This window comes from Hoplias malabaricus, chromosome Y (assembly GCF_029633855.1).
Source record: "Hoplias malabaricus isolate fHopMal1 chromosome Y, fHopMal1.hap1, whole genome shotgun sequence".
NCBI lineage: Eukaryota > Metazoa > Chordata > Actinopteri > Characiformes > Erythrinidae > Hoplias > Hoplias malabaricus.
This window is the reverse complement of record NC_089820.1, coordinates 37,529,122-37,554,069: the sequence shown is the minus strand read 5'-3', so window position 1 is coordinate 37,554,069 and position 24,948 is coordinate 37,529,122. Positions and strand designations below refer to the sequence as shown.

The following is a 24,948-nucleotide window of genomic DNA, read 5'->3' as shown; positions in this document are numbered from 1 at the left end:
CTTTACAATGAGAAGATGGATTCAAACTCTTTGAAAGAGGAAATGCTGCGATGTGTTCCAAAATGTTTATGGTCACAACATAGCACTGACATTGGATTTGTGAAGTCAGCTCAACCAGTGAAAGTTGAACTCCGACCAGGAACAAAACCTCCGTGGAAGCCTCAGTATCCTTTGAATGAAGAAGCAATCAAAGGGATCGAACCACAAATTGAAGGTCTTGTGAAGGCAGATGTTCTGAAGATAACACAGAATCCGCAGAGTAATACACCTTTGTTGCCTGTGAAGAAGCCAGATAACTCTTATCGTTTAGTACATGATTTGAGAGCAGTAAATGAAGTAGTAGCAGACTTTCCAGCAGAAGTGCCAGATCCACATGTTTTGTTAGCCCAAATTCCTCCGGATGCAAAGTATTTCACAGTATTAGATTTATGTGGTGCATTTTTTAGTGTTCCACTAAGTGTAGAAAGTCAGGGTTTATTTGGGTTTACTTACAAGGGACAATTCTATGAGTATAAAAGATTACCACAGGGATATAAACATAGTCCTCACATTTTCAATAAAGTATTGAAAGATGATTTAGTTGGGGTAGATCAGAAGTTAAAAAGTACTGTCATTCAATACATGGATGATATTCTTCTCTGTGCACCAGATGAGGAAACATGTCATAAGGATTCAATTACTTTGTTACAGGTGCTGGCAGAGAAGGGGCACAAAGTCTCTCAGAAAAAATTGCAGTATTGTCAGGAAAGGGTAGTTTATATAGGGCAGGCCATAACACAGGGACACAGATGTATTTCTGATAAGCAGTTAGAAGCTATTTGCAAAGCTCCCAAACCCAGAACAGTTAGAGATGACATTTTTGGGTATTGCAGGGTATTCCTCAGCATGGGTAGAGGACTATGCTAGTTTAACAAGACCTTTGAGAGCTATGATTAAAGAAACAGGGAATGCTCAACTTTATTGTAATCTTTCCTGGACACAGGATGGCCTTTTAGCGTTTGAGACAATAAAACAGAGGTTACAAGAGGCTCCAGCATTAGCTCTGCCAGATTATTCTAAGAATTTTTTATTATACGTGTCCACTTCTACTGGAGGAAAATATGCATGTGCAGTTCTTTGTCAGCCAACAGGTACGGGAACCAATCCCCAACCAATTGCTTATTATTCAACTGCTTTTTCAGAAGTGGAATTGGGGTTACCAAGTTGCTACAGAGCAATGGTGGGAGTGTATTTAATGTATGAGAAAGCATCATCTGTCACGATGGGTTATCCAGTGACAATTCTTACACATCATAGTCTTAGAAATCTTTTAAATTTTGGCAAATATACTCTAACTATGCCTAGAATTAGAGATTATCATAGGCTCGTAGAACAAGAAGATGTCACCCTAGCAAGGTGTGTAACAGTAAATCCAGCTGAGAACTTGCCAACTCCAGAGGATGGTGAACCACATGACTGTGTACGAGACGTAGAGAGGTATTCGAGACTTAGATCTGATTTGCAAGCTATTCCGTTGAGTGAGCCTGAAGTGGAGTATTGGACTGATGGGTCCTGTTATCGTGTAGGAGATAAATTGAGGGCTGGCTATGCAATAGTAAGAGCACAGGGGACCGAATTTGTTGTTGAAAAGGCTGAAGTGATTCCACAGCCTGCATCTGCACAACTTGCTGAACTTGTGGGGTTAACAGAAGCATGTATGTTGGCTGAAGGTAAGCGAGTGAATATAGATTCAGCGTATGCCCATAATGTGTGTCATTTGTTTGGATCAGTGTGGAAAAACAGGGGGTTTAAGAAAACTGATGGGTCACCAATACAGCATCATGCTCAAATAATGAAACTGTTGCATGCTATGATGAAACCTAAAGAAATAGCAATAGCTAAATGTGCAGCTCATAAAATGGATGCATCAAGGGTCTCTCATGGAATAGAGCAGCCGATGGAGCTGCCAAAGCCATTACAGGAGCGGACAAACTCGGGGAAGTGTTTTTGGTAACTCATGAAATTGACTTCAAAGAGAAGGTGACACTTAGTGATGTACTTTTAATGCAGGAAGCTGTTCCTGAAATAGATTGTGGTTAGATCGAGGTGCCAGCAGGGATTCTACTGGTCTGTGGAGAAACCATGAGGGGCTAATAGTAGCACCCCCAGACTTATTAGGTCTGATGATTCAAGAGGCACATGGGTTAGCGCATGTGGCTAGGGGAGAAGTTAGGAGGAAGATTACAAAGGAGTATGGTTTTTGGGCACCATATTTGCTTGAACAGATTGATTACGTAATTGGCAGATGTATAATTTGTTTGAAAAATAATGTTCGCAGGGGGTTGATGGTTCCGCCTGGTTACATTCCAACACCAAGGGGTCCTATGCGTGAGTTAGTTGTGGACTTTGTTGACATGATAAAACCAGTTGAAGGTAAGAGGTATATGCTGGTTGTTGTGGACAGGTTTTCACGATGGCCTGAGGCATGTCCAACCAAGCGTAAGGATGCTCAGTCGGTTGCCAAGTTTTTGTGTAGAGAAGTCATAAGCAGGTGGGGACTTCCAGATCGAATATCCTCCGATAATGGGAAAGAGTTTGTGGATAAAACGGTGAAATTAATTTTGCAAAAATTAGGAATTAAACAGCGTCTGGGAGCTGTGTACCATCCGCAAAGTCAAGGGATTTGTGAAAAAATGAATGGTGTCTTGAAAAATCGGATTGTTAAAATCTGTCAGCACACGGGGTTAAATTGGATAGCAGCACTTCCATTAGCATTAATGGTTTGTCGCTCAAGTGAGCTGCGTGATTTACACATGACTCCTCATGAGTTGATGACAGGCAGACGAATGCCAACACCATGTTTGCGTACAAGTGGGAAAGGTCCAAGTTTAGCTCTTTTAGAAGATGACATGAGAGCATATGTTTCATACTTAGCTAATTTACATAAAAGAATATCCACATACGTTTCAGAAAAGCAAAGAAAAGAGGAGGAGCAGGAGAGACTGGATGAGCAAAGGAAGAATACAGTGCAGCCTGGAGACAAGGTGTTTGTAAAGGTATTTAGAAGAAAATGGTATAACGAACGCAGAGAAGGACCTTTTGAAGTTGTTCGCAGTACTGGAACGGCAGTTCAAGTCAAGGGGTCTCCAACGTGGTATCATTTATCTCACTGTGTTAAAGCACCAAGTGAAGAGGAGCCTTTCTCAAAGGGAGGAGAGATTGCAGGTTCAGGAGAACCAAAAGAACATGAGGGAGGAGAGGTTGAAAATAACATGCAAGAAACAAATCAGAGTAGATCTCCTGGAGAGGAGATTGTCCCTGGTTTGGATGATGCTGATGACTCTGTGTATATTTCTGATGATGCCAGACATGACACAGCAGATTGTAAACGAGACAAAAGGTTTGGAGAAATTGAATTTCAATATGTCCCAGAAACAGCAGGTCCCATTCCAGAAAGCAGTAATTCCATTTCAAAACAGTTCAGAGACTTGGATCAAGAGAAGAGTCCAAGACCAGTTCGGAAAAAGGTTAGACCTAAACGGTATGAGAACTAAAGAGAATGAAACTTTAAAGAATTTTACTTTTTCAGTGTCGAAAGTTAGTGAGGGGGTAAATGGATCACATCTAACTACACTAGTGCCTTTAATAATTTCAACAACGTCATCACCTTTCAAGACAGTGGTTAAAGCTAAATTAGGTAAAGCAGTTCATCTTCCCTGTACATGTGGAAGATTTAATACAGGGGGTAATAGTCCTCCTGAGTGGAAAAATAGTCGTGGTGAAAAAGTGGTGTTAACAGGACCTGAAGTTGATCATTTGCCTCATGACCAGAGAAAGTATCTTTTGTTTAATGCCTTTAGGTGGTTCAGAGTTAGAGATGATTGTTCAATTCTTTTACGTAATGTTACATGGGATGATCAAGGGGAATACACTTGTACTTATTTGGAACCAGAGCTTAAGTTTGTGCCATTTCAAAATGTGTGGAGAGAAGGGTACATAACTCGTACAGTGATAGTGATGATAAAGGACCAGAGTCCTATTGAAGATTTTACATCTATTAAAAAAGTTCAGGACCAAACCACTATGGCAATGACTTTAACGGTTACTAAAGAACAAATTAAGCCAATTACTTTAGCTCCAGAAATAAGTAAAGGAAATAATGTAACTAATCGACTTACTACTTTAGATATGCCATTAAAGGAGATGAATAGTACTACACTGCCAATGATGACTTCTGCTTCGGGTACATCTGAATCTAGCACAACTGTTGAAAATGGAAAAATAACAAGATCACATAATGTTGTAAAAGTAACCCAGACTCCAGAAGTAATGTCCTTTCCATTGCAGAAGGAAGTAAACATAACACAGGGTCCAGAGTTAAATATGGAGCATGAAGTGAATATCAGTCAAGTGACTTTTGAAGCTAGAAACCCAATGGAAGACATGGATTGAAAGGGTTTAGTAACCATTGAGAAAATCACTTTAGAAGGGCAGAGTGAGTTTTTTGATTCTGACTGGACATCTGAAGAAATGACTGACCATTACCATGCATTACAGAAAAGAGAAGCAAAATGGAAAGCATATGGATTTGATTCTTCAGTGTTACAAATCACAGACCCATGGGCATCTAGAAATTTATGGTTTCAGCAAATAACCCATTCCGTAAGAATGAGTACGATGTTGACTGGTCCATGTGTGGTGAAAGTTCCATCACCAAGCACATGGCCATCAATTTTAGAGACAATACCAGAACCATTGCATGCTATGTGTCAATCTTATGCTTTATCGTGGTTAATATATCAGCAAAACTCTGAAGAAGATATAATAATGGCTTTATCAGTGCATTTGTTTAGACCTAGATTAAATTGTACTTGGTTGATGAAGTTGCCATATGTGAATTTCCTTAATCGGCATGAAAATATAATGACAGCACGGCCTGATGCGATGGAAGTAAAATCTGTGGAGACTAAAGACTGTTTTTGTTCCAATGATACTCACAATAGACAGGGGATGTTTATGGGAATATCTGATTGTGCTCGTTATAAGATGAATTTTAAAGAGCCTAAACCTAAGGATGTTTTGTTTAAAGTGAATTTTCATACACCAAATAGCAAACAGAGTAGAACATTAATGGTGCAGTATGACATTTTGCCTGTAAATGTGACTATAGGAAATTTTAAGGATATTTGGTGGGTTTGTGGAGATAAAGCATACATATTTCTACCATATGGGTGGACAGGCTGTTGTTATATGGCAACATTAAAGCTTCCTTATGAGGTTTATACTCTCCAAAAAGTTGAAGCAACTGATGAAGGGAATTCTGAAGGTAATTCTGTGAGAAGAAAGAAAAGGGAAATGGCTCAGTTTCATAACTTGGAAGCCTATCATTGGAGAATCAGTATAGGAGAAAAATGGGGTATAGGATTATTCCCATGGTATGGTGTGACATTTTTATCAGATCATATAGATAATATTACGTACACTTTACAAGGGTTTGCTAATGAAACAATAAGAGGGTTTCAGTTTTTGTCAAATACTCAAAAAAGTCACAGATTAACTTTGTTGAAACATGACATGGCTCTGGATTACATTTTAGCTAAGCAAGGAGGTTTATGTGTAGCTTTAAATCTGACAGGGGATGCCTGTTATACTTTGATATGACTAGTGTTATAGAAGCATTGAAGCATATAAGGGAGGCGTTTGGTCCATCAAAAGGAGCTGGATGGTCTGTGAATGCTTGGTTATTGGAGAAATTAGGACCACTAGGAGCAATGTTGGCTCAAGTTTTTGGAGCAGCTCTTTTAGCAGTGTGTATAATGTTTTGTTTTTGTACACTGTTGTTAACTTGTGCAAAAGCTATGATTTTGAAATGGGTTGGAGTGGTAATGCCTGGAAATCAAGTACAGAAGCCATTATTAAGTAGAACCGACTCAGGCAAACATGAGGAGGAAATGTTGGAAAACAACCTGGTAGAAAGATATCCATTTTGAATATCCACTATTATATATTTTTCCATTCACTTACGATATTATCTTTTATTTTGTTAGGTTTATTATTAGTAATCAAGTAAAATGATTGTAGGATGAAGTATACACTGTAGCTTATAAAACGTATTAATCCATTAATGTTACTATTATTAAAGTTTTATTTGATGTTTATTTGCATCTGTCATTTTTTGCAAAAGATACTGGCTGTTGTTTCTTTCTTCCAGAAAGAAAAAGGGGGGAAGATCACTGTAAGGGAGGATGGTTGTTCGAGATTCCTGAAATGCTACAGGGATCCAAAAACTCAAAAGAGGACAATAAAACAGAAGGACTTTGAAACAGAATGGTGAAGACTTGCTGAAGCTCAATATGTCATCAACATCACATCAGAAGACAAAATTGCTGAAAAGACAATATTATGTCATATGTCTCTATTGAATTGTTTATTATTAGTAATCTTTGATAGTGATAAACCATTATATGAGTGATATTAAAAATTGTAACAACTGTTTATTATGAAGATTTATAGACTGATGAAATGTAATCTGTGTAAGTGTATTGAAATCTCAGAGTTTTTGTTTGTTTTATCGATGTTAGGGCCAAGGGGTGTGTCAGGTAGGGACAGGTCCACTGGAAGGTCCGATGGGTCGACCAGCCTGAATTTGGACATTGGTTTGATTTTATTTTCTGAGATTTTTATATACATTTACTTAAGTCAACTCCCTACACATATAGAATAAATTTAATTGGATTGGAGTACAATTTTTTTGTGATCGCCTGGGCAGAGAGGGATCGTTGAGGGAATTTTTCCTGTCTAAAATGTTTGAAGGATTTTCAAGAAAGATTGCTGCCGGGCAGGTTTTTTCGCCCTCACACTCCATGAAATTTTGTTACATCATAATGCAAGTGATGTTAAAATTGTGTGTAGGAAGGTATCACTTATTTGTTATGACATTTACATGTATGGGTTGCTTAAATTTTTACGAGACTTTAACAGTCTCGAAGGGAGGAAATTATGAGGTATATTTATCAGACGGCCTCATAAGACAGTATTAAGAAATGTTCAGTGTGTTTTTATGGTCAGCCATATGAACATATGTATGTGCGCTACAGAGAGGGATGTTTAGGATAAGCTGTCAGTGAGGCAGGACACTATTAATTTTACACCCTCCCTTAAGTGCATGCAAATGTAAACTATTCTCTATGTTTGCCTTATTTGGAAAAAGAGAAAACAATATAGACAAAAGGATTCGAGCGAGACGGGGAGAGATGATCGGAGCGCTCAATTGAACACTACTCTCTCACGGGATCCTTAAGAACCCGTAAGACACTGTTTTGGTAAATAAAGATGTATTTACACTTTTAACCGTGTCTGCGGAGATTCTTTTCCATCACCTGTCTTCACAACACAGCAAAAGTTAACAACAGCACCATTAATGCAGAGAACTATGTTCAGGTTCTAGAACAACATATGCTCCCATCTAGACGTCATCTCTTTCAGGGAAGACCCTGCATTTTTCAACAAGATAATGCCAGACCATATTCTGCAGCAAGCACAACATCATGGCTACGTAGGATAAGGATCCGGGTACTGAAATGGCCAGTCTGCAGTCCAGATCTTTCACCTATAGAGAACATTTGGCGCATCATAAAGAGGAAGGTGCGACAAAGAAGGCCCAAGACGATTGAACAGTTAGAGACCTGTATTAGACATGAATGGGAGAGCATTCGTATTTCTAAACTTGAGAAACTGGTCTCCTCTGTCCCCAGACATCTGTTGAGTGTTTTGGGATTTGTTGACGCCATGAAATTTTGTAACAACATATTTTTCCCTAAAAAAATCTTACATTCTCTCAGTTTAAACTTTTTATCTGTGATTTGTGTTCTATTCTGAATAAAATATTAGATGTTGGCACCTCCACATCATTGCATTCCATTTTTATTCACAATTTGTTTAGTGTTCCAACTTTTTTTTTTAGTGTCCCAACACAGATACATAAGTTGAAATCTAGAAAATCAGTGCAGGAATGTAATATGGGTTTGCTTACAGTACTTAGGAACAGTTTAGGGTCTATTGTTTGCTGGCAAAAGGTTGTGTAATGTCATCAGGGGAAAAATGAGCCTGTGAAGCAGTACACACAGAGGTTTGCTGAGGTGTTTTTGCTCCATGGGGGAAGTTCAGAGTTTGTATTAGTAGCAGACATTCTGAATTCTCGGGTGTCAGTGGCCCAGTGGGCTGATGGCTTATCTCAGGAAATGAGGAAGGTTTTGCCACTGTTGAAGCCCAACTAGTACACTAGTACACTGATTGAGTTGTCTGAGTATTTAACAGCATACAAGAGAGATGCCCATGTTAAATTACATGTTGCCTCTGTTTTGCAAACTGTTCCCCAGCTTACAAGTAGGCAGGTCCTCCAGAGTAAAAACAACAATGTGTGTCACTTTTGTGGGAAAAAGGGACATCTGAAACGAGAGTGTAAAAAGAGATGGTGAAAATATACGTACAAGTTCAGTCCAGAGGAATTACAGCCTCAATCAGATAGTGCCCTCACCCCAGAGGTAGCAGGACATCTGTTAAAACATATACAACAGGCTACTCAGCTGGCTGCCCCACTCAGATTTCTGCTCTTTCAACAGAGTGAGATCATTTAAACTAGAGATGTCAGCTGTGAGAGCATATTTGGAGCCAATTCTCCAAATCAATGATAATAGACAGTATGTGAGAACCACTGTAAAAATGAATGTGATTTTTTGATTGACACAAGCTACATGACTACCCACTGCAATGGCTAAAAAATTCAGAATGTCTTTGGTTAATACTGCTACTGTGATTAAAGGGGTAGCAGGTGAAAGCTACAATACATATCAAACAGAGCCTGTGTTTATAAGGTTTGGTCCTAAATCTATTTCTCTCTCCCTCATAGTAGCTCCAAATAGGTCACCCCCAATTTTGGGTATTGATGCAATTACTCAATTGAAAATGCAATTGGAGTTGGAGCTGGTAATCCTAATCTGTCCTTCCAGTTCAAGTGTTTGATCCTCAAATTAAAGATCATCCTATCTTGTCAAAAACCAAGGATGAATGTGGACTGTTGGACATTGAACCAGTAAAGCTCACAGGAAAACCTCCACCTGTGACTAAGCAATATCCACTAGCCAGGGAAGCAATTGAGGGTGTTGAACCAATTATACAAGAATTAGTTGATAAAGGTATATTAATTAAAGGCACAGAGTGAGTCATGCTCTCCAATTTGGCCTGTAAAAAAGGTTTCAGGGGCCTGGCATCTCACAGTAGACATTGCTAATGTCACGCCCTCGTCTCGTCTGTGTTCCCGATCTCAGCACATGGCTTTGTTTTGTTGTCGTTCACGCCCCGCCTTCTTGTTCGTCACTCTCGTTATCCGTTTCAGGTATTTCTCGTTTGTTGGTGTATTTAAGTCCCCTTCCCTCACTTCCTGGTGCTGTTCATTGTTCTTTGTTTTGTTCTTCGTGTTCTTCGTACGTTTGCAACCCATGTTATTCTCGTGTTGTTTGAAGTGCTCTATTTGTTAGTATTCCTAGTCATGTTGTTTCTGGTTCTCGTTCTTTGTCTTGTTCTTTCCTCGTTTCGTGTTTGCCCTTAAGTTCGTTTGTGTTTGTTTAGTATATTTCGTACAAATAAAGTCTGTGTTATTAGCGTTTGCGTCCGCCCTCAGTCAGTCCTCCCCTCGCTCCTAACAGAATGAACGACCAACTTCAGGACTCAGCTAGCACAAAAACTTTGTTTGAAAGGGAGGTGGAGTGGAGTAGCCGGCTCCAGCTCATGCCTGGCGCGGTTCCTTATCCTCTACCGGGGGAGTCGACTCATGTATTGAGTAACTGCGCCAGTGCGAGTTGAAGGAGTCGGCGAAGGAAGCGTGCTGGAGTCTCCCCCTCACTGGTGGATTACCCCCTCAGGTCCGGGGAAATTTTTTTTTTTGGGGGGGGGGGGGGGGGGGGCATTAAGGGTAGGGGCTGTTAGCCTCCAACCTCAGAACTACGGAGGTGAGGCTAACAGGGGCGCACCTCTAGGGGATCTCATGAGTGCGCCCGTCAAACCCCCCTAAACCCTCTACAGCTCGAGCACAAATCCTGCGAGCAGCACAAGCCCCTGCCTCCGTGGACGGCGTCGCTGCAGGGCCTCCTGCCTCCGTGGACGGCGTCGCTGCAGGGCCTCCTGTTTCCATGGACGTCGTCGCAAGGGCCCCAGCTCCCAAGCACCTCTCTGCACTCCCTCCTGACCTCCAAGAGAAGCTTACAAGCCTCATGGCGCGTCTGGAGGTCTCCGTAAAAGCGTCGCAGCCAGCCGCTCCTGTCCTTGTGAAAGCGGCGCAGCCAGCCGCTCCTGTCTCTGTGAGCGCGGCTCCCTCAGCCGCTCCTGTCTCCGTGAAAGCGGCGCCTCCAGCCGCTTCTGTTCCCGTGAAAGTGGCGCCTCCAGCCGCTCCTGTCCTCGTGAAAGCGGCGCCTCCAGCCGCTCCTGTCCTCGTGAAAGTGGCGCCTCCAGCCGCTCCTGTCCTCGTGAAAGCGGCGCCTCCAGCCGCTCCTGTCCCCGTGAAAGCGGCGCCTCCAGCCGCTCCAGTCCCTGAGAGGGCGGCTTCCTCAGCCGCTCATGCCCCAGAGAAGGCGGTTTCTACGGCCGTTTCTGCTCGCGTGAGTGTGGCTACGGCCGTTTCTGCTCGCGTGACTGTGGCTACGGCCGTTTCTGCTCGCGTGACTCTGCTCTTGGTCGTGTCTATGGGACGGCCCCAGAACTGTGCCCAGGCTGGTTCCTCGGACTTCCCCTCAGACATTTGCCAGTCCTGGGCACCCCCATGTTGTTTTGGTTCCCCTGTCTGTCCCTGTCCTAGTTCCTGTCTCTCTCCTTGTCCCTGTACCCGTGTCTGCTTTTGTTTCGATTCCTGTCCCTGTCATGGTGTTCGTGTCTGTACCTTTAAACGTCATGGTCCCTGTTCCGCTGCCAAGTCCAGTCCACTCCCCGGTTAGTCCTGTCCAGTCGCAACGTAAACCCTCTGTCCGGTCTCATGTTCATTCCCAGTATCCCTCCTCACTCTCAGCACCTGTCCAGTCTATGTTTCAGTCCCCTGTCTCCGCTCCTGTTCTGCAGCAGTCCCCGTTTCAACCCTCTGTCCTGTCTCAAGTCCCGTCTCCATTCCCAGCACTCAGTCCCGTCATCTGTCCTGTCTCCCGTCCAGTCCTTGTTCCCCTCCAGTGTCTTGTCCAATGTTAAGCACCCCGTCCAGTCACATTTGTCCACTCCCGTCCAGTCTCATGTAAACACTCCCGTTCAGTCTGGTTCTTTCCAGTCGCCATATCCGCCCAGTGTTCAGTCACCTGTCTTGTCTCCATTCCAGTCTCTTGTTCAGTCTCCTGTCACCCCCCTTTGACAGTCTAAGGTCCAGCACCCTGTCTTGTCACGAGTTCCGTCTCCTGTTTCTAGTTCTGTCCAGTGTCCATTACTGTCTAGTCCCTTGTTCACAGCTCCATTTCCTGTGTCTGTTCCCATCCTGTCCTGAGTCCTGTCTCCCACGGTTCCTTGTCTTAGTCTGCCTTCTTGTTAGTCACTCTCGTTATCCGTTTCAGGTGTTTCTCGTTTGTTGGTGTATTTAAGTCCCCTTCCCTCAATTCCTGGTGTCGTTCATTGTTCTTTGTTTTGTTCTTCGTGTTCTTCGTAAGTTTGCAGCCCATGTTATTCTCGTGTTGTTTCAAGTGCTCTATTTGTTAGTATTCCTAGTCGTGTTGTTTCTGGTTCTCGTTCTTTGTCTCGTTCTTTCCTCGTTTCGTGTTTGCCCTTAAGTTCGTTTGTGTTTGTTTAGTGTATTTCGTACAAATACAAATGTGTTATTAGCGTTGGCGTCCACCCTCAGTCAGTCCTCCGCTCGCTCCTAACAGCTAACATGTGCATAGATCGGATAACACCTATGGTTGCAGATCTTAGCAGCATTTTTGATGGACTACAAAACACACACAGTCTTTTCTATTATTGATATGTCTAATGGATTTTGGTCTGTTCCAGTTCACCCAGACAGTCGAACATGGTTGGCCTTTTCTTTTGATGGTGAAATATTTCAGTGGTCAAACCTACCACAGGGCCTACACAATAGTCCAACTATTTATCACCAGGCACTAAGGCGGCATTTGGCAGAACCACAATGTCCTGTTAAAAATTCCATACTAGTTCAATACATTCATGATGTATGTCATGCTTGCTTCACCTAATAAGGATGTGCACATCAATTAACTTGTGGCATTACTAACACGTCAGTGCACATGGTCACAAAGCTAGTCTGGCCAAAGCACAATTAGCCACACCTTCAGTTCATTATTTAGGACAGTTTGTAACTGCTGGACAAAGATCCATTCTTCCTGACCATACTTCTGCAGTGGGTGCACTGCCAGTACCAATCACCATCAAAGGGCTTAGGTCATTCTTGAGCTTGTGCAATTATTGTCGTCCATGGATTGAAAATTATGCTCAAATTGCTCAGCCATTATATGATATTTTGAAGGGAAGCCCCAAAAAAACAAATAGTGTTCAGGTTTCCAACCCAGCTGAAATAGCAATTAAAGAGATTAAGGATGCTCTGACATCTGCCCCAGCATTAGGTTTAGTTCAACCCAATCTGCCCTTCACATTGTATGTCCATGAAAATGATGGTTTTATGACAGCACGCCTCATGCAAATCATGGTGGTCAGTTACGGCCTGTAAAGTACTGTTCAGCTAAATTGGATGTAAATGCAATTGGGTTTGGCCCATATTTGCGTGCCGTGCTAGCAACATATTTAGCTGTTACTATGTGTACTCCAGTGGTCTTATCACAATCACTCACAGTGCGTTGTCCACATGCTGTTAAGTTTCTATTGTCTTCGGCTCATGTAATTACAGTTACTGTTCAGAGATGGGGTAACTGGCTCTCTGCACTCACAGCTCCTAACATTTTCCTGCAAAGGGCACAGATCACTAATCCCTCATCATTAATGATGACTGCATTGTCTGATACTTGTAATAAGGGTGAAGATGATCATGACTGTGTTGTTTGTCACACAGTTCACATATGCATATTTCTGAAATTCCATTGGAAAATCCTGATTTGATTTTTTTTACTGATAGTTCAGCACAGATTCAGCACGAATGGCTGTAAACATGTTGGATGGGCTGTCTGCTCTCCACATGCAGTAATAGCTCAGGGTTGTCACCCTGATCATTTTTTTTCCCAAGCTTCTGAATTGGTGTGGCCTTAGATAATACTTGTATGCTAGCTTCAGGTCTAACTGCAACAATTTATACCGATTCCAGGTACACATTTGGTGTCATTCATGATTTTGGCCATATTTGGAGTCGTTGTGGTTTTCTGACAGCTGCTGGTACCCTGCTGGTACACATGCCTCTTTGGTTTCTGATCTCATATCAGCTAGTGAACTTCCAACAGGACTTAAAGTAAGTTAGTTTACTTTGTTAAAGTAAAAGCTCACAATTCCTCTTACACAGATGAAGCATGAGGTAATGCCATGGCTGATTCCATGGAAATTACCTGCAGTGGCAGTGGCTGCTACAAAAACTAATGACACTAGTTCACAAACGGTGCGTTCATCACTAATGCAAATGTACTCTAATGCTCCTGATAATGAAGTGTGGTTTTGGATGGATAAAGGTGCGTGTCTTAATTCTAGTGGGTTTTGGACAAAAGGAGTGAAGTATGTAGCACCTGAGGCACTTTTACCATTCTTGGCTCAGCAAATTTGGTTAGGACATGTGGGTGTCCACAGCATGGTTCACCAGTTCTCCTCAGTATGGTAGAATCCCAAATTCTGCTCCGAACAATACAGTGGCGAACAATACAGTGTGTTTTGTTTCCACACCTGCTGTGCACACAATGGTATCCCCAGGACCATTCACACATCTGCAAGTTGATTACATCACACTATCTCCCTGTCAGGGAAAGCAAGATGTGTTGATTGTGGTTGATAAATGTTCACGTTGGATAGAAGCTTATCCAACAAAAAAGGGAACTGCTTTGTACACAGCCATGGTTCTGGTCCAAGACTATATTCCACGTTGGGGTTTGCCTGACATCCTAGAGTCTGACCAGGGAACACAGTTCACAGGGAAAGTAGTGCAGGAAGTGATGAAAATCTTGCAGGTTAAATGCAAGGTCCACTGTCAGTACAGACCTCAAGCATCTGGTCAGGTGCAATGACAGAACCAAAATATAAAGCAGCATTTCTCAAAACTACACCACAGTGGGGTTTCTTGGGTGGATGTGCTACCTGCTGTATTGTGTAGCATCAGAGTCTCACCTACATGCAAACTTGGTTTGAGTCCATTTTAAATCATTACAGGACGTGCCATGTCTCTACAAGGAAGTATTGATCTTAGACAGGAAGATGTGCATCTTACATCAGATACCTTATTAATATACTGTAAGTAGCTCACCAATTCTGTACATTCTACTCAACAACGTGTTAAAGATGCTTGGACTGAGCCTTCCAGGAAGGGACATCCAATTGTTCCAGGACAATTTGTGATGATTAAAAATCACACAGCTGATCCACTTGAGGCAAAATGGAAAGGCCCATTTCAAGTGCATTTAGTAACAGATGCAGCAGTATTGTGTCAAGGGAGGAAAGCTTGGATACACATGTCACATTGCAAAGTAGTGTTACCACCTAACTAGGGACAGACAGGTGAACGGGCTGGGAGAGCTTTCGGAAAAACTGTAAGCATGTGAAGACAACCTCTTTTCTCCATAATTTTAGCATTCCACACTTCTAGCCAGTATCTTAGGAGCCCAGTGTTAGGTAGGGTAAGACGTGGTGATACCTGATGCAATCGTGAAATGATGTCCTTCAAAATGTTAAGTTTATATACGGTCAACATGATACTGCCACGTCTTTTTTTTTTTTTTTACATGATACTGCCAAGTCTTTTTTTTTTTTTTTGTACCTTCTAGGTAAAGTCAAGAACAATAGTGGATGAACTGAAACTCCCTTGGAGATTTCTGAATGGATGTGTTCATCTCACCATTCCTGTTAATCCAGCATAGTTAATCAAGGAAGATGACAGGAATAAAAATAGGATTGTTGTTTCTTCCACTGACTATATGGACAACATGTGCTGCTGTTCATATCTCAGATATGAGCAGTGATGTGAGTCTTTCAACTACACTACACTATGCTACAATAATAATTATATTTAATGTAAGATATATTAAGAAAGAAATAAGACCTATTCCTCTTAGAAATATGAAAAAGCTTTTGTTTTGTTTTGTTTATTTTTGTTTTATTTTTCTTTAGTTTATTATGTGTACGTTTTTTTTTTTAACGAGAGGGAGGAATGTTGTATTCATCGACAGTGCACCAGGAACTCAGATGATGTTTATTGCCTAGGTTGTTTATGGCTTGTTTACGACAGTGATGTATTACGACAGTACCTCCTGTTTTCAGATCCTGTTTAGTTAATGATCAATCCATGTGTAAGGTTGCAAAATGGTGTATAAAAGTGTGTGCCACTTACAGACCATTAGATCAGTCTGGGATTTAGCCTGTGACCAGATCAGTCTGGGGTTGAACCAGCGCACTCATTAAACAGTATAATATATCCAGACTGTTCTCCTCTCTTCAATTTGAAAACACCAGAAGACAAGATTACAACAGCTATAAACTATCAACAAACTGTGAGTAACATACCTGTTGATATTTCAGTAGAATTCAGTAGATTGAATGAATGTAGAAATTCCCGAGCTGTCAGTGTTATTTCTGTAGATGTGCTACAAACTATCTACAGACTGTCAGTAGCATATCTGTTGATATTTCAGCAGAATACTTATTAATGTTTCAGTAGAATAAATGTAGAAATTCCCGAGCTGTCAGTGTTATTTATGTAGATGGGCCACAAACTATCTACAGACTGTCAGTAGCATACAAGTATACATGGCAAAAACTGCAACTGGAAATGTCAGTGGTACATACAGAAATTCTCAAGACTCATTATTCATGTAGATGTGCTACAAACTACCAATAGACTGTCAGTACTTTAAATATTGGTATTGGAATGGGATACCTGTTAATTCTTCAGTAGAATGCATATAGATATTTCAGAAGAATTAATGTGGAAATAATGATGCTTATTAATGGAATGTTACTAGAGGTACACTGGGTCTCAAGTAAATATCTGTAGATGTTTTATTTGGACCATCCAAATAAAGTGCTATCCTTAAGGTTCTACAGACAAGCTGGAAGTCCAGCTGAAATACTGCATGGGGTCAAAGATTTAAAAATATGCTGGGGCATAGGAGTGCTGAATAATTTTTGACATTTTAGTTCACTTATCCTCATCATAAACTTTTGTTCATTAGGCTCGGCAGAAACTGCATTATGTACTTTGGAGGCCGGTAGGAAACAACCTAAGTTAAGGTGAGCCCCAGGAGCAGAAAAACTCCCAAATCTTACCTAGATAAATGTTAGATAAATCTATGTTCTGTTGCAGAGAACACACTAAAGCCAATTAATGCTTTTGCATTGATTTGATGTGGAGCCTATGCCTTAGCCTGCACAAGTGTCCCATTCCATTGTGAAAGTTTATACTTGTGCACTGGCGACTACGTCACCAAACCACTAGCGTTGAATTTCAAACATCTTCTTCAACCCCGTGTAGTACCCAGTGTATTGGTGTATTAATATTACTTTTACAGATCTTTAAAGTGCTCTATTTATGGGGTGTAATGTAGAAGAGTTAATCTTTCTGGACTTCTTGACTTGAGCAACTTAAAATATGTTAGTTAGACTCTAGACCAATCATAGTCATTGTGATCTGCATAGACATGACAAGTTACATTTCTGGAGAGGTGCGCATCAGGCTACTCTGCCTATGGCATAGGTTCAAGACAGAAGCATAAATTGGGCTTAATACTCAGGAGACAGCGACCTCTGTTGGTTTGGAGGGGCAGCACCTTGGGTGTATGTAATAGATATTACTAGATGATAGATATTATTAGATTGATATAACATTAATTGTATTTAATCTTTGTCCATTTCTGCTGTGTTCAGTGTCAGACTAATTAAGGACATTCTATTAAAAGACTGGGGAAACAAAAGTGACACTAGAGTCTTCTGACACTTCAATGTGTTAAGCATAAGTCTTATTACAAAAATTATAATAGGACATTAGAGCCATAATACATCATGGTACTTTTACTTTCAGTACATAAATACATTTGAAGGTAAATACTTTTTTACTTTTACCCAAGTGGAGATCTGCAATGAGAACTTCTACTTTTACTCGAGAAATATTTTACCTTGAGTATCTGTACTTTTACTCAAGTACATGGTGTGTGTACTTTGTCCACCACAGGTTTCCCTTGTGTTTAGAAGTGTATAGGTTTCTGGTCGCAGAGTGCATTGCATTAACTACACTGAGGCCAGACATGGTGCTGTATCCTGAAAGTTAAAGGACAGTTTATTTCATAGATTTAACAGTTCCATTTGAGGATGCAGTAGATAAAGCATTCGAAAGGAAGAAAATGAAGTACGCTGACTTGGCAGCTGAGGTGAGGGAACACTAGTGGCAGGCACATGTAAGACCAGTGGAAATAGGTGTTATGAGATTTGTAGCAAAGTCTGCCACATCCCTGCTTGTGTGCAGTTCAGCATCAGGGGCAGGAAACTAAGGGCAGCTGTGAAGGAGTTATCAGAAGAAGCTGAAATGTCTAGTCAGTGTCTGTGGATAAGGAGAGCACAGACTAGTTGGGGAAGTGCACTGCAGAGTTGCTGTTGTGGTGGTTGGCTATCAGGTAAAGTTCACATGGAACTTGTTGGCACTAAGCATGCATTAAAAGGTGCCAGTGGGGCTAGCTACATCCTTAGTCACCAGGGAGGCCAGTGTAGATTTACGGTAGTTGCTGGTTAAGGGTACGGTAGGGCTGTAAAGCTAGCTTGGAGGGGGTGGGTCTGGGACTTCACTATTGAGATTTCTGGAGGTGTGTATATACACATGGGAAAAGGACATCAGTAAGAGGACTAAGGATTCATCAAGACAAGAGAAGGTGCTTGGATGAGGGAATTATGAAAATTATGTTCCCAGCTGAAACCAAAGAAGAGTTGGTTTTCAGCGCAAACCATGTTGTCGTCTGTATGTATAACGGATGATAAACCGACAAGGTTAATTTGCATAAGATGGCCATCTTGAATCAAAATTTTAACTTTTTTTTTGATAATTATTAAGCTTCAGACTCCTGTGAATGTTTTGACACCAAGCTCAAGAAAATTGGAAAATATTGACTAATATGCAAATGTATGTTTTGCAGATAATGCAAAATACCAAAACATCTAAGTGGCCAGAGCTTAGTGGTTGTATTGACCTTTTTAGTTTGGCAGGTGAAAGAAATCTTTTCTTTTTGGCAAGAAAGGAGGTGAAAAAATTTTTTGTCTCTATGCTTCACGTGGTAGAAGCCCCGTAAGAAAACGAGTTGTCCTTCTCTGTAGCACCCCATCAGGCAGATTTTTGCGCTCGAGTAACAGGAGGGTTTATTACCTATCTATCCTACCTAACTATCATCACCAGTAGATTGACCAGAGGAGGATGGGTCACCCCTTGTGAGCCTTTGTTTCCTCCCAAGGTTTCTTCCTCAGCTGGGGGAGTTTTTCCTTGCCACTGTCGCCCCTAGCTTGCTCACTTGAGGGTTTTACATTTGTTTTTACATTTCATGTCAAATCTTAGTCTTACTGGAATTCTGTGAAGCTGCTTTGTGACAACATCAGTTGTGAAAAGCGCTATATAAATAAATTTGATTTGATTTGATTACCTATTGACCAAGTCCCAAGTCTGTAGGCTTTACGATTTGGTCTGGGTGATCATTTGTATATATATATATATATATATATATATATATATATATATATATATATATATATATATATATATATATATATACACACTGTACTCAGACCCCTTAAAATTAGAAAGTTGTGTAGGCAACACCCAAAGTTCAGAACTCTAAAGAAACTTTTTCACAATGTGTTTGTTCACTATATATCAGCAAGTCCATGTTTAGAGTTAATTGAAACATAACATACAGACTTCTCTCACCTTACTGTTGCTGTATTTGTGCTGAATATTAGCATGTGTAGCTTTTTGGTAGCAAACATTTTTTAGGTAGGTAATATTTGTTAAAATATCAAGTCATGTCAGACCACCTCAGACATGGCTGAAAGGCCTCAGACTCCAGCGGGTTAAAAGCCTGTGGTCGGGGGATTGCTCTGGGGGTTCGGCACATGTTGTATCACATGCACAGTATTTATAAACCAGGAAAACTTACTGCAATTACTTCCATCTTCTTTGTTCCTCGCACCACACTCACTTGGTGACAAGGACCTAACATTTATAACATTATATATAATTCAACTAGGACATGTCTTGCAAACAAAGCTTTAAGAGTGGATTCATATACATTTGCAAATCTGTAGCTTAGCCAGTCATTTTTCAGTCAGAAAATTCTAAATGTTATAACATTTAAAGGGCTACAAAGTTTGAATATAAACCTTTATTTTTTCCTGTAGATTTTAGGTTGTGCTACTGACATCTTCTCACTTTTCCACACTGTTTATCTTGTCATGTGTTCTTTAATCACTCTTCCTTTCCACCTGTATTTTCTCCCAATTTTTCCCAGTCAATGGTCCGTGTACTATTGTTTCTATTGTTTGTTTTTTTTTACGTCTGTCTGTACACCCTGAGATTTATTGCTACTTTTGTTTATTTTTACTCAGTAAGCTTTTCCAACCTGCATCTACATACATACACTTTCTTACAGGTATTTAACATTTAGGTTGTAGAATATGTTTAAAATCCTTTTTTTTTAGAAGGAAATATCAAAGTTTTGTTCACTTGGGTGCAAGTGCAGCAAGGATACAAAACTGCCAGTAGTCCACAGTGCAGAAAGATTCATAGACATACCCGTAACGAGTGCTGAAGGTGCCCCCCAAAGATGATCCTGTGATCATACCAATGCCAAAACACAGACCAAGTTTTGCCAGGGCATCTGCTCGCTTCTCATTTGCAGACAGATCTGCTACAATCATCTGGGTTCCTGTGCACAGAAGAATATGCACACACTTAAATTTGTCATTGAGCTATAACATAGTGATGGCCTACAGGCATGGTATAAACACTGTTTTTTTTTGGAATACTGTACCTTCTAAGGGTTTTCTAAGGGTGATAAGGGTTAGATTGGGAATGAAGTCACATTCATTTTGCAAGTGGGTGCAGACAAATCACTCTTGCTTTATTAAAGTAAAAATGATTTACCAAGGTTTACCTCATATATGTGATGCTGGAAGTTGCCTTCAGCCACTCAACCCAAATGGGTTAAACCACTACAGCACATGTAAGCTGCATACTTCAACAAAGTTGCATTACAAAGAGCATTTCTGAGCCTGAAGTAACAAGATACTTTCAGCCAACACTAACAAATCCCACAAGCATCCAAGATAGGTATATGAGCAAGAACTAAAACTAAACAAAAATTTTCATGACTCTCTTTTTGACTCTCATTCCAGTTACCCATGTATCAACTCAAACTCAGATCCCAATGTATTGTAACATGATTATTTCCAAAATCCCTACAAACAATGAATAGTCAGCTCAACAATATACTAAGTCAACTGATTCACAGATATTAATTCATGTTTATTAATGCATTCAAAAGCTCTTGTATCAAAGACAAAGAGATCAATTTTTTTTGTATATGTGCAACATTTTAGAACCCTGTACTGTCCCGAACCTTTGCAGGGGCTGTCTGTGTTTGGCTCTTTGGACACTGGAAGGTTTAAAACATGAATTTGTAAGCCCTCAATCATCCAAGCATTATCCCAGGAATTTTAAACTTTATTATACTTGACGCACAGTAACTGGCGCGAGGGTGTGTGAACCAAAATTATACAATCGCAGTGTTTGAGTCTTGTGCGTTTACTCTGCGCACAGTCATGTACCTCCGATCTTTTATAATATGCTTTGTAAAAATTAACACATTTAAAAAACTCTTGCAAATCAGAAACAAATTTACAGGCATTTATTCCTCGATAAGAGACCACAGAGAGAGTCAAATTCCGTGCAGCTTCCCCCACCTGTAGCAGAATTGTGCAAGGCTAAGTTCAGTGAACGTGCAGTAGTGTTCAAATGTCTTAGGCTCCTAAAATTATCATTATTTAATATAATGTTTATTCTAAATAAGAGTGGTGCTTATAATTACATATATACCCCCCATAAATACAAAATACAATATTATTTTCTAAAATGATGTGTGTTGTGAGCCAGTGGAAGGAAAAAGGTGTTTCCCAATTATTTGCTTGATTGTAATTATTTGTGAAATGAACAGCACACTTTTTTAGCAAAATGAAGTATGATAACCTCATAAAACTGCACTGCCATAAGGAGAGGTGTTAACACCAAGAATATCAAACTTACTGTAATAACATTATTTGTTTTTATTCTTATTTGAGCACAATCCCTTACTGGTCAGATAATAGATTCTTAAATCTAATTTTCTCAGGTGCCTAAAAAGTTTTGCATAGTATTATGCAACTGAGCTTTTAGATAGAATAGCCCTTCTAATGCCTCACTATACTTTCCCCCAAGTGAGCAAAAAATATACATCCTTATAAGGACGTAATTTGAAATTCATGGGCAGGGATTATGGTAATGGTATGTTAATTGCAAATTCACTGTCACATATGCTCAATTGCAAATTAAAATTGCACATCCTCCCAATTTGCAAACATTTGGTATTCACTAACATACACGCGTTCTACTAAAAAAGATGGTGTTAATGCTGCGTTCATGAACCTGGCGGAAAGTTTTCAGGAATGTCCATTTCTTCATATTATATGCATAGCGTACTCATGTTTTTTATGAAGGTTTCATGAATGAAGCCCATTGTTAACAGATTTACAGCTACAGATTTTTTTTTTCTGAATAATTTGCAAATGTGCTTTCTCTGGATATTCTGCGTGACACTAACTCAGAAAACACTGTCAGGTTTGTTATCCTTGCCTCTGCACATCACTTGTTCAGTTATGTTTTCCCTGACTTTCCTGATTTCTTAGTAAAGTTCACAGTTGCTTCCTATCTTCATGTGTAAATTACACAATCTGTTTCAGATTTCAAAACTCTATTTAAATAAAATATATTTGTGTTCTGCTTAGAAAAACCTGTCAACTTAAAGATCTGAAGCAGTGCACAGCAAAAAACTGCCACCCAAGTTCCAAATCCCAAGAATCTTACAATGCTCCCTTGTAAAGAACTTTACCGCTTGCCAAATAGATGACAAAACCAAGACCAAGTAACATAACAAAAATTATGCTGTGCCAGGTCTGTATTTAAAGCTCAGTAATCTAGTCCCTTCCACTGCATGGCTACGCTCAGCCCTTTCACTAAAATAGTAAGCAGTAAATTAATTTATATGCCTCCTTTGTAAGTTTTGGGTGTGTGTGGTGTGTCTATTTTTGTAAATGACCTATAGGTGGTACTATGACCTATTGGTAGTACTTTGTCTATAAAGTATGAGAACCACTGATAAAAAGTATCAACAGGGCAATGGTATTGGAGGGTTGTGTGTGTATCTGAATTAGCCTTACCTGGCAAACCATGCATAAACACAGCAGGTAACTTGTGTAAAAACAGCAAAAATGTGCTGTCTGCTGCTGCTAGGAGGACAAAGTAAACAAAGGATGCCAAAGAAGACACACAGAGAGCAGCTCGAGCTCCAAAAACATCTGCAAACCTAAGAAAACAAATACAAATATACAATATCAAAACAACATTTAAGCTAAACAGGATTTAAAATAAAACTACTTTTTGTGTCTCACCTTCCAAAAACAGGTCCCCCCAAGAGCTGAATTACTCCCACTGTTGTCTGAAGGTATCCAAACCAAAGCGTGTCAAATCCAAGTCTTCTGGCCAAATACTGTTGAATTCAAAATACAAAAAAACAGATTCATATCAGATACTATATATATATATATATATATATATATATATATATATATATATATATATATATACACTATATATATATATATATATATATATATATATATATATATATATATATTAAAAAAGGAAGAAATCTATATTTCTTTGCTCATTATGGAATGTATACCACAACCAAACACTGGGACCTCACGTGAAAATTAAATTGATACCACATATGATGAATAATATTCAAAAGGAAATTTGAATATGAATTCCTGACTAAAGCATTCAGGACAACTGCACCCCCACCTACAATGCCACGCAACATCAAAGAAGTCCATTGTCCTGGCGCTGGTGACAATTCCTGTATATGTTTATGTTAATCAAGTTTGTAGCATTTTACAAACCTCTTTACAATCTTGAAGTCCCTGATATAAGCTAACCTAGATTTATAAAGATTAAGGTTTATTTTACTTTTATTTTCAAAGGCAACAATCCATTGGATAAATAACTGGATAAATCCTAGATTTTTCGTAGCATGAATAAAGAAACCCCTCTTTATTTCATGTATTATTCTGTATTTGGTTTAAAACTGTTGTGTTTGTATATTATGTGTAACAACCTGTGGAATAACCCACCAGGAGAAATTTTAAGTTACTAAGAAACATATTTTATCACAAAAATACTTTGTGATAAACAAATGAAGGAACCAGTGATTCAGTCTGACAAATCCTTTGCCTAAAATTCTCCCCAAATCCAGAGGGCATCTTATTAGGACTAAGCTCCACCCTGAACCCTCTGGGCAAAACCCTCTGTCGAACCCTCAGGGTCCAATCGGAGCGCAGGCTCCTCCCTTGACACCAGAGTGACAAAGAACCAGCCAGCCCAGATCGAGAACTGCCAGCGTCTCCAAAAGATTTGAGGCCTCCATCAACCAGGAGTTACCGCTCTTCAGGGCCCCGCCACAGACAGCCCTCAGTTTCCCTGACTACACAGCTGGCAGTTGGCTAAGGAACCACCTCAGAACGTAACTTCACCCAGAGTGAACAGCTGGGAAAAGCTTATTCTTTGGTGGTCCGGTAGGCTCTCAAGCGTGCTTTCAGCTTGAATGCCAAGTCCAATTCTTTAACAATTACACACCTCTTTTAGTTACCAGTTATAGTTAATTTCTTAATAGTTTCTGTTAACACACTATACATATATTAATTCCCCCTTATCACACATTATTGAAAGTCATATAAGTTTTGGTTTACCAATTAGTCCAGTGTAATGAATTTTAATAATTAATCCCAGGTTGTGAATGGTATTGTTATCCAAGTAAATAACTTCTATACTAGACTAGTGTGCTGTGTTATATGCGTTACCCAATTAGCAGATTAATTAATAATTATTTAGTAATTAATTAATGATTAATTAATTAACTAACTTCGCTACACTTGGTACAAGTGGATCCACTCTGTTAGACACTCCTACTTCATGGGTCCAACTTGTAGATCAAATTCAGAGAAAGCAGCTCATTTGTCGTTGCACAGTTTTTGATATTTGTCCTCTAGTCCTCCTTCAGTGACACAGGACGCTGTTGGCTGGATGTTTTTGCTTGGTGAACTATTCTATGTCCAGCAGTGACGCTGAGGTGTAAAAAATGCTTTTACAGCACTGTTGTGTCTGATCCAATCGTAACAGCACAACACACACTAACACCACCATCACGTCAGTGTCACTGCAGTGCTGAGAATGATCCAGCACCACATCACACCTGCTCTGTGGGGGTTCAGACCATTGAAAAACAGGGTGAAAGGGGACAAAGGAAGGTGGTGTTTTTCTGCTGGCAAGTTGTTTCTTGAAAATAGAGGAGACTGGAAAAGTAGAGATGAAATTAACTTTATTGGGTGCGCACGGGTCTCTTCCTAAACAAGTATGAAACTCTCTCTGAACAATACCCTTTTAAGAATAACACAGTAATCCTCCCACCCTTAACCACACCAATCAATTACCATAGCAATCAG

The 24,948-nt window shown here is 40.1% G+C and overlaps 1 protein-coding gene across 3 annotated transcripts in view; it reads right to left on the bottom strand.

Moving 5' to 3' along the window:
• LOC136677910 (solute carrier family 22 member 18-like) overlaps positions 1–24,948 on the bottom strand; it is a 209,253-nt gene that overhangs the window by 92,760 nt on the left and 91,545 nt on the right. For all 3 annotated transcript variants that reach the window (XM_066655613.1, XM_066655612.1, XM_066655614.1), the window contains exons 2-4: positions 22,837–22,934; positions 22,606–22,751; positions 19,928–20,060 (exon numbers count right to left, since the gene is read on the bottom strand). In XM_066655613.1, coding sequence (XP_066511710.1) covers positions 19,928–20,060; positions 22,606–22,751; positions 22,837–22,934 — 377 coding nt within the window. The remainder of the gene's footprint in view (positions 1–19,927; positions 20,061–22,605; positions 22,752–22,836; positions 22,935–24,948) is intronic.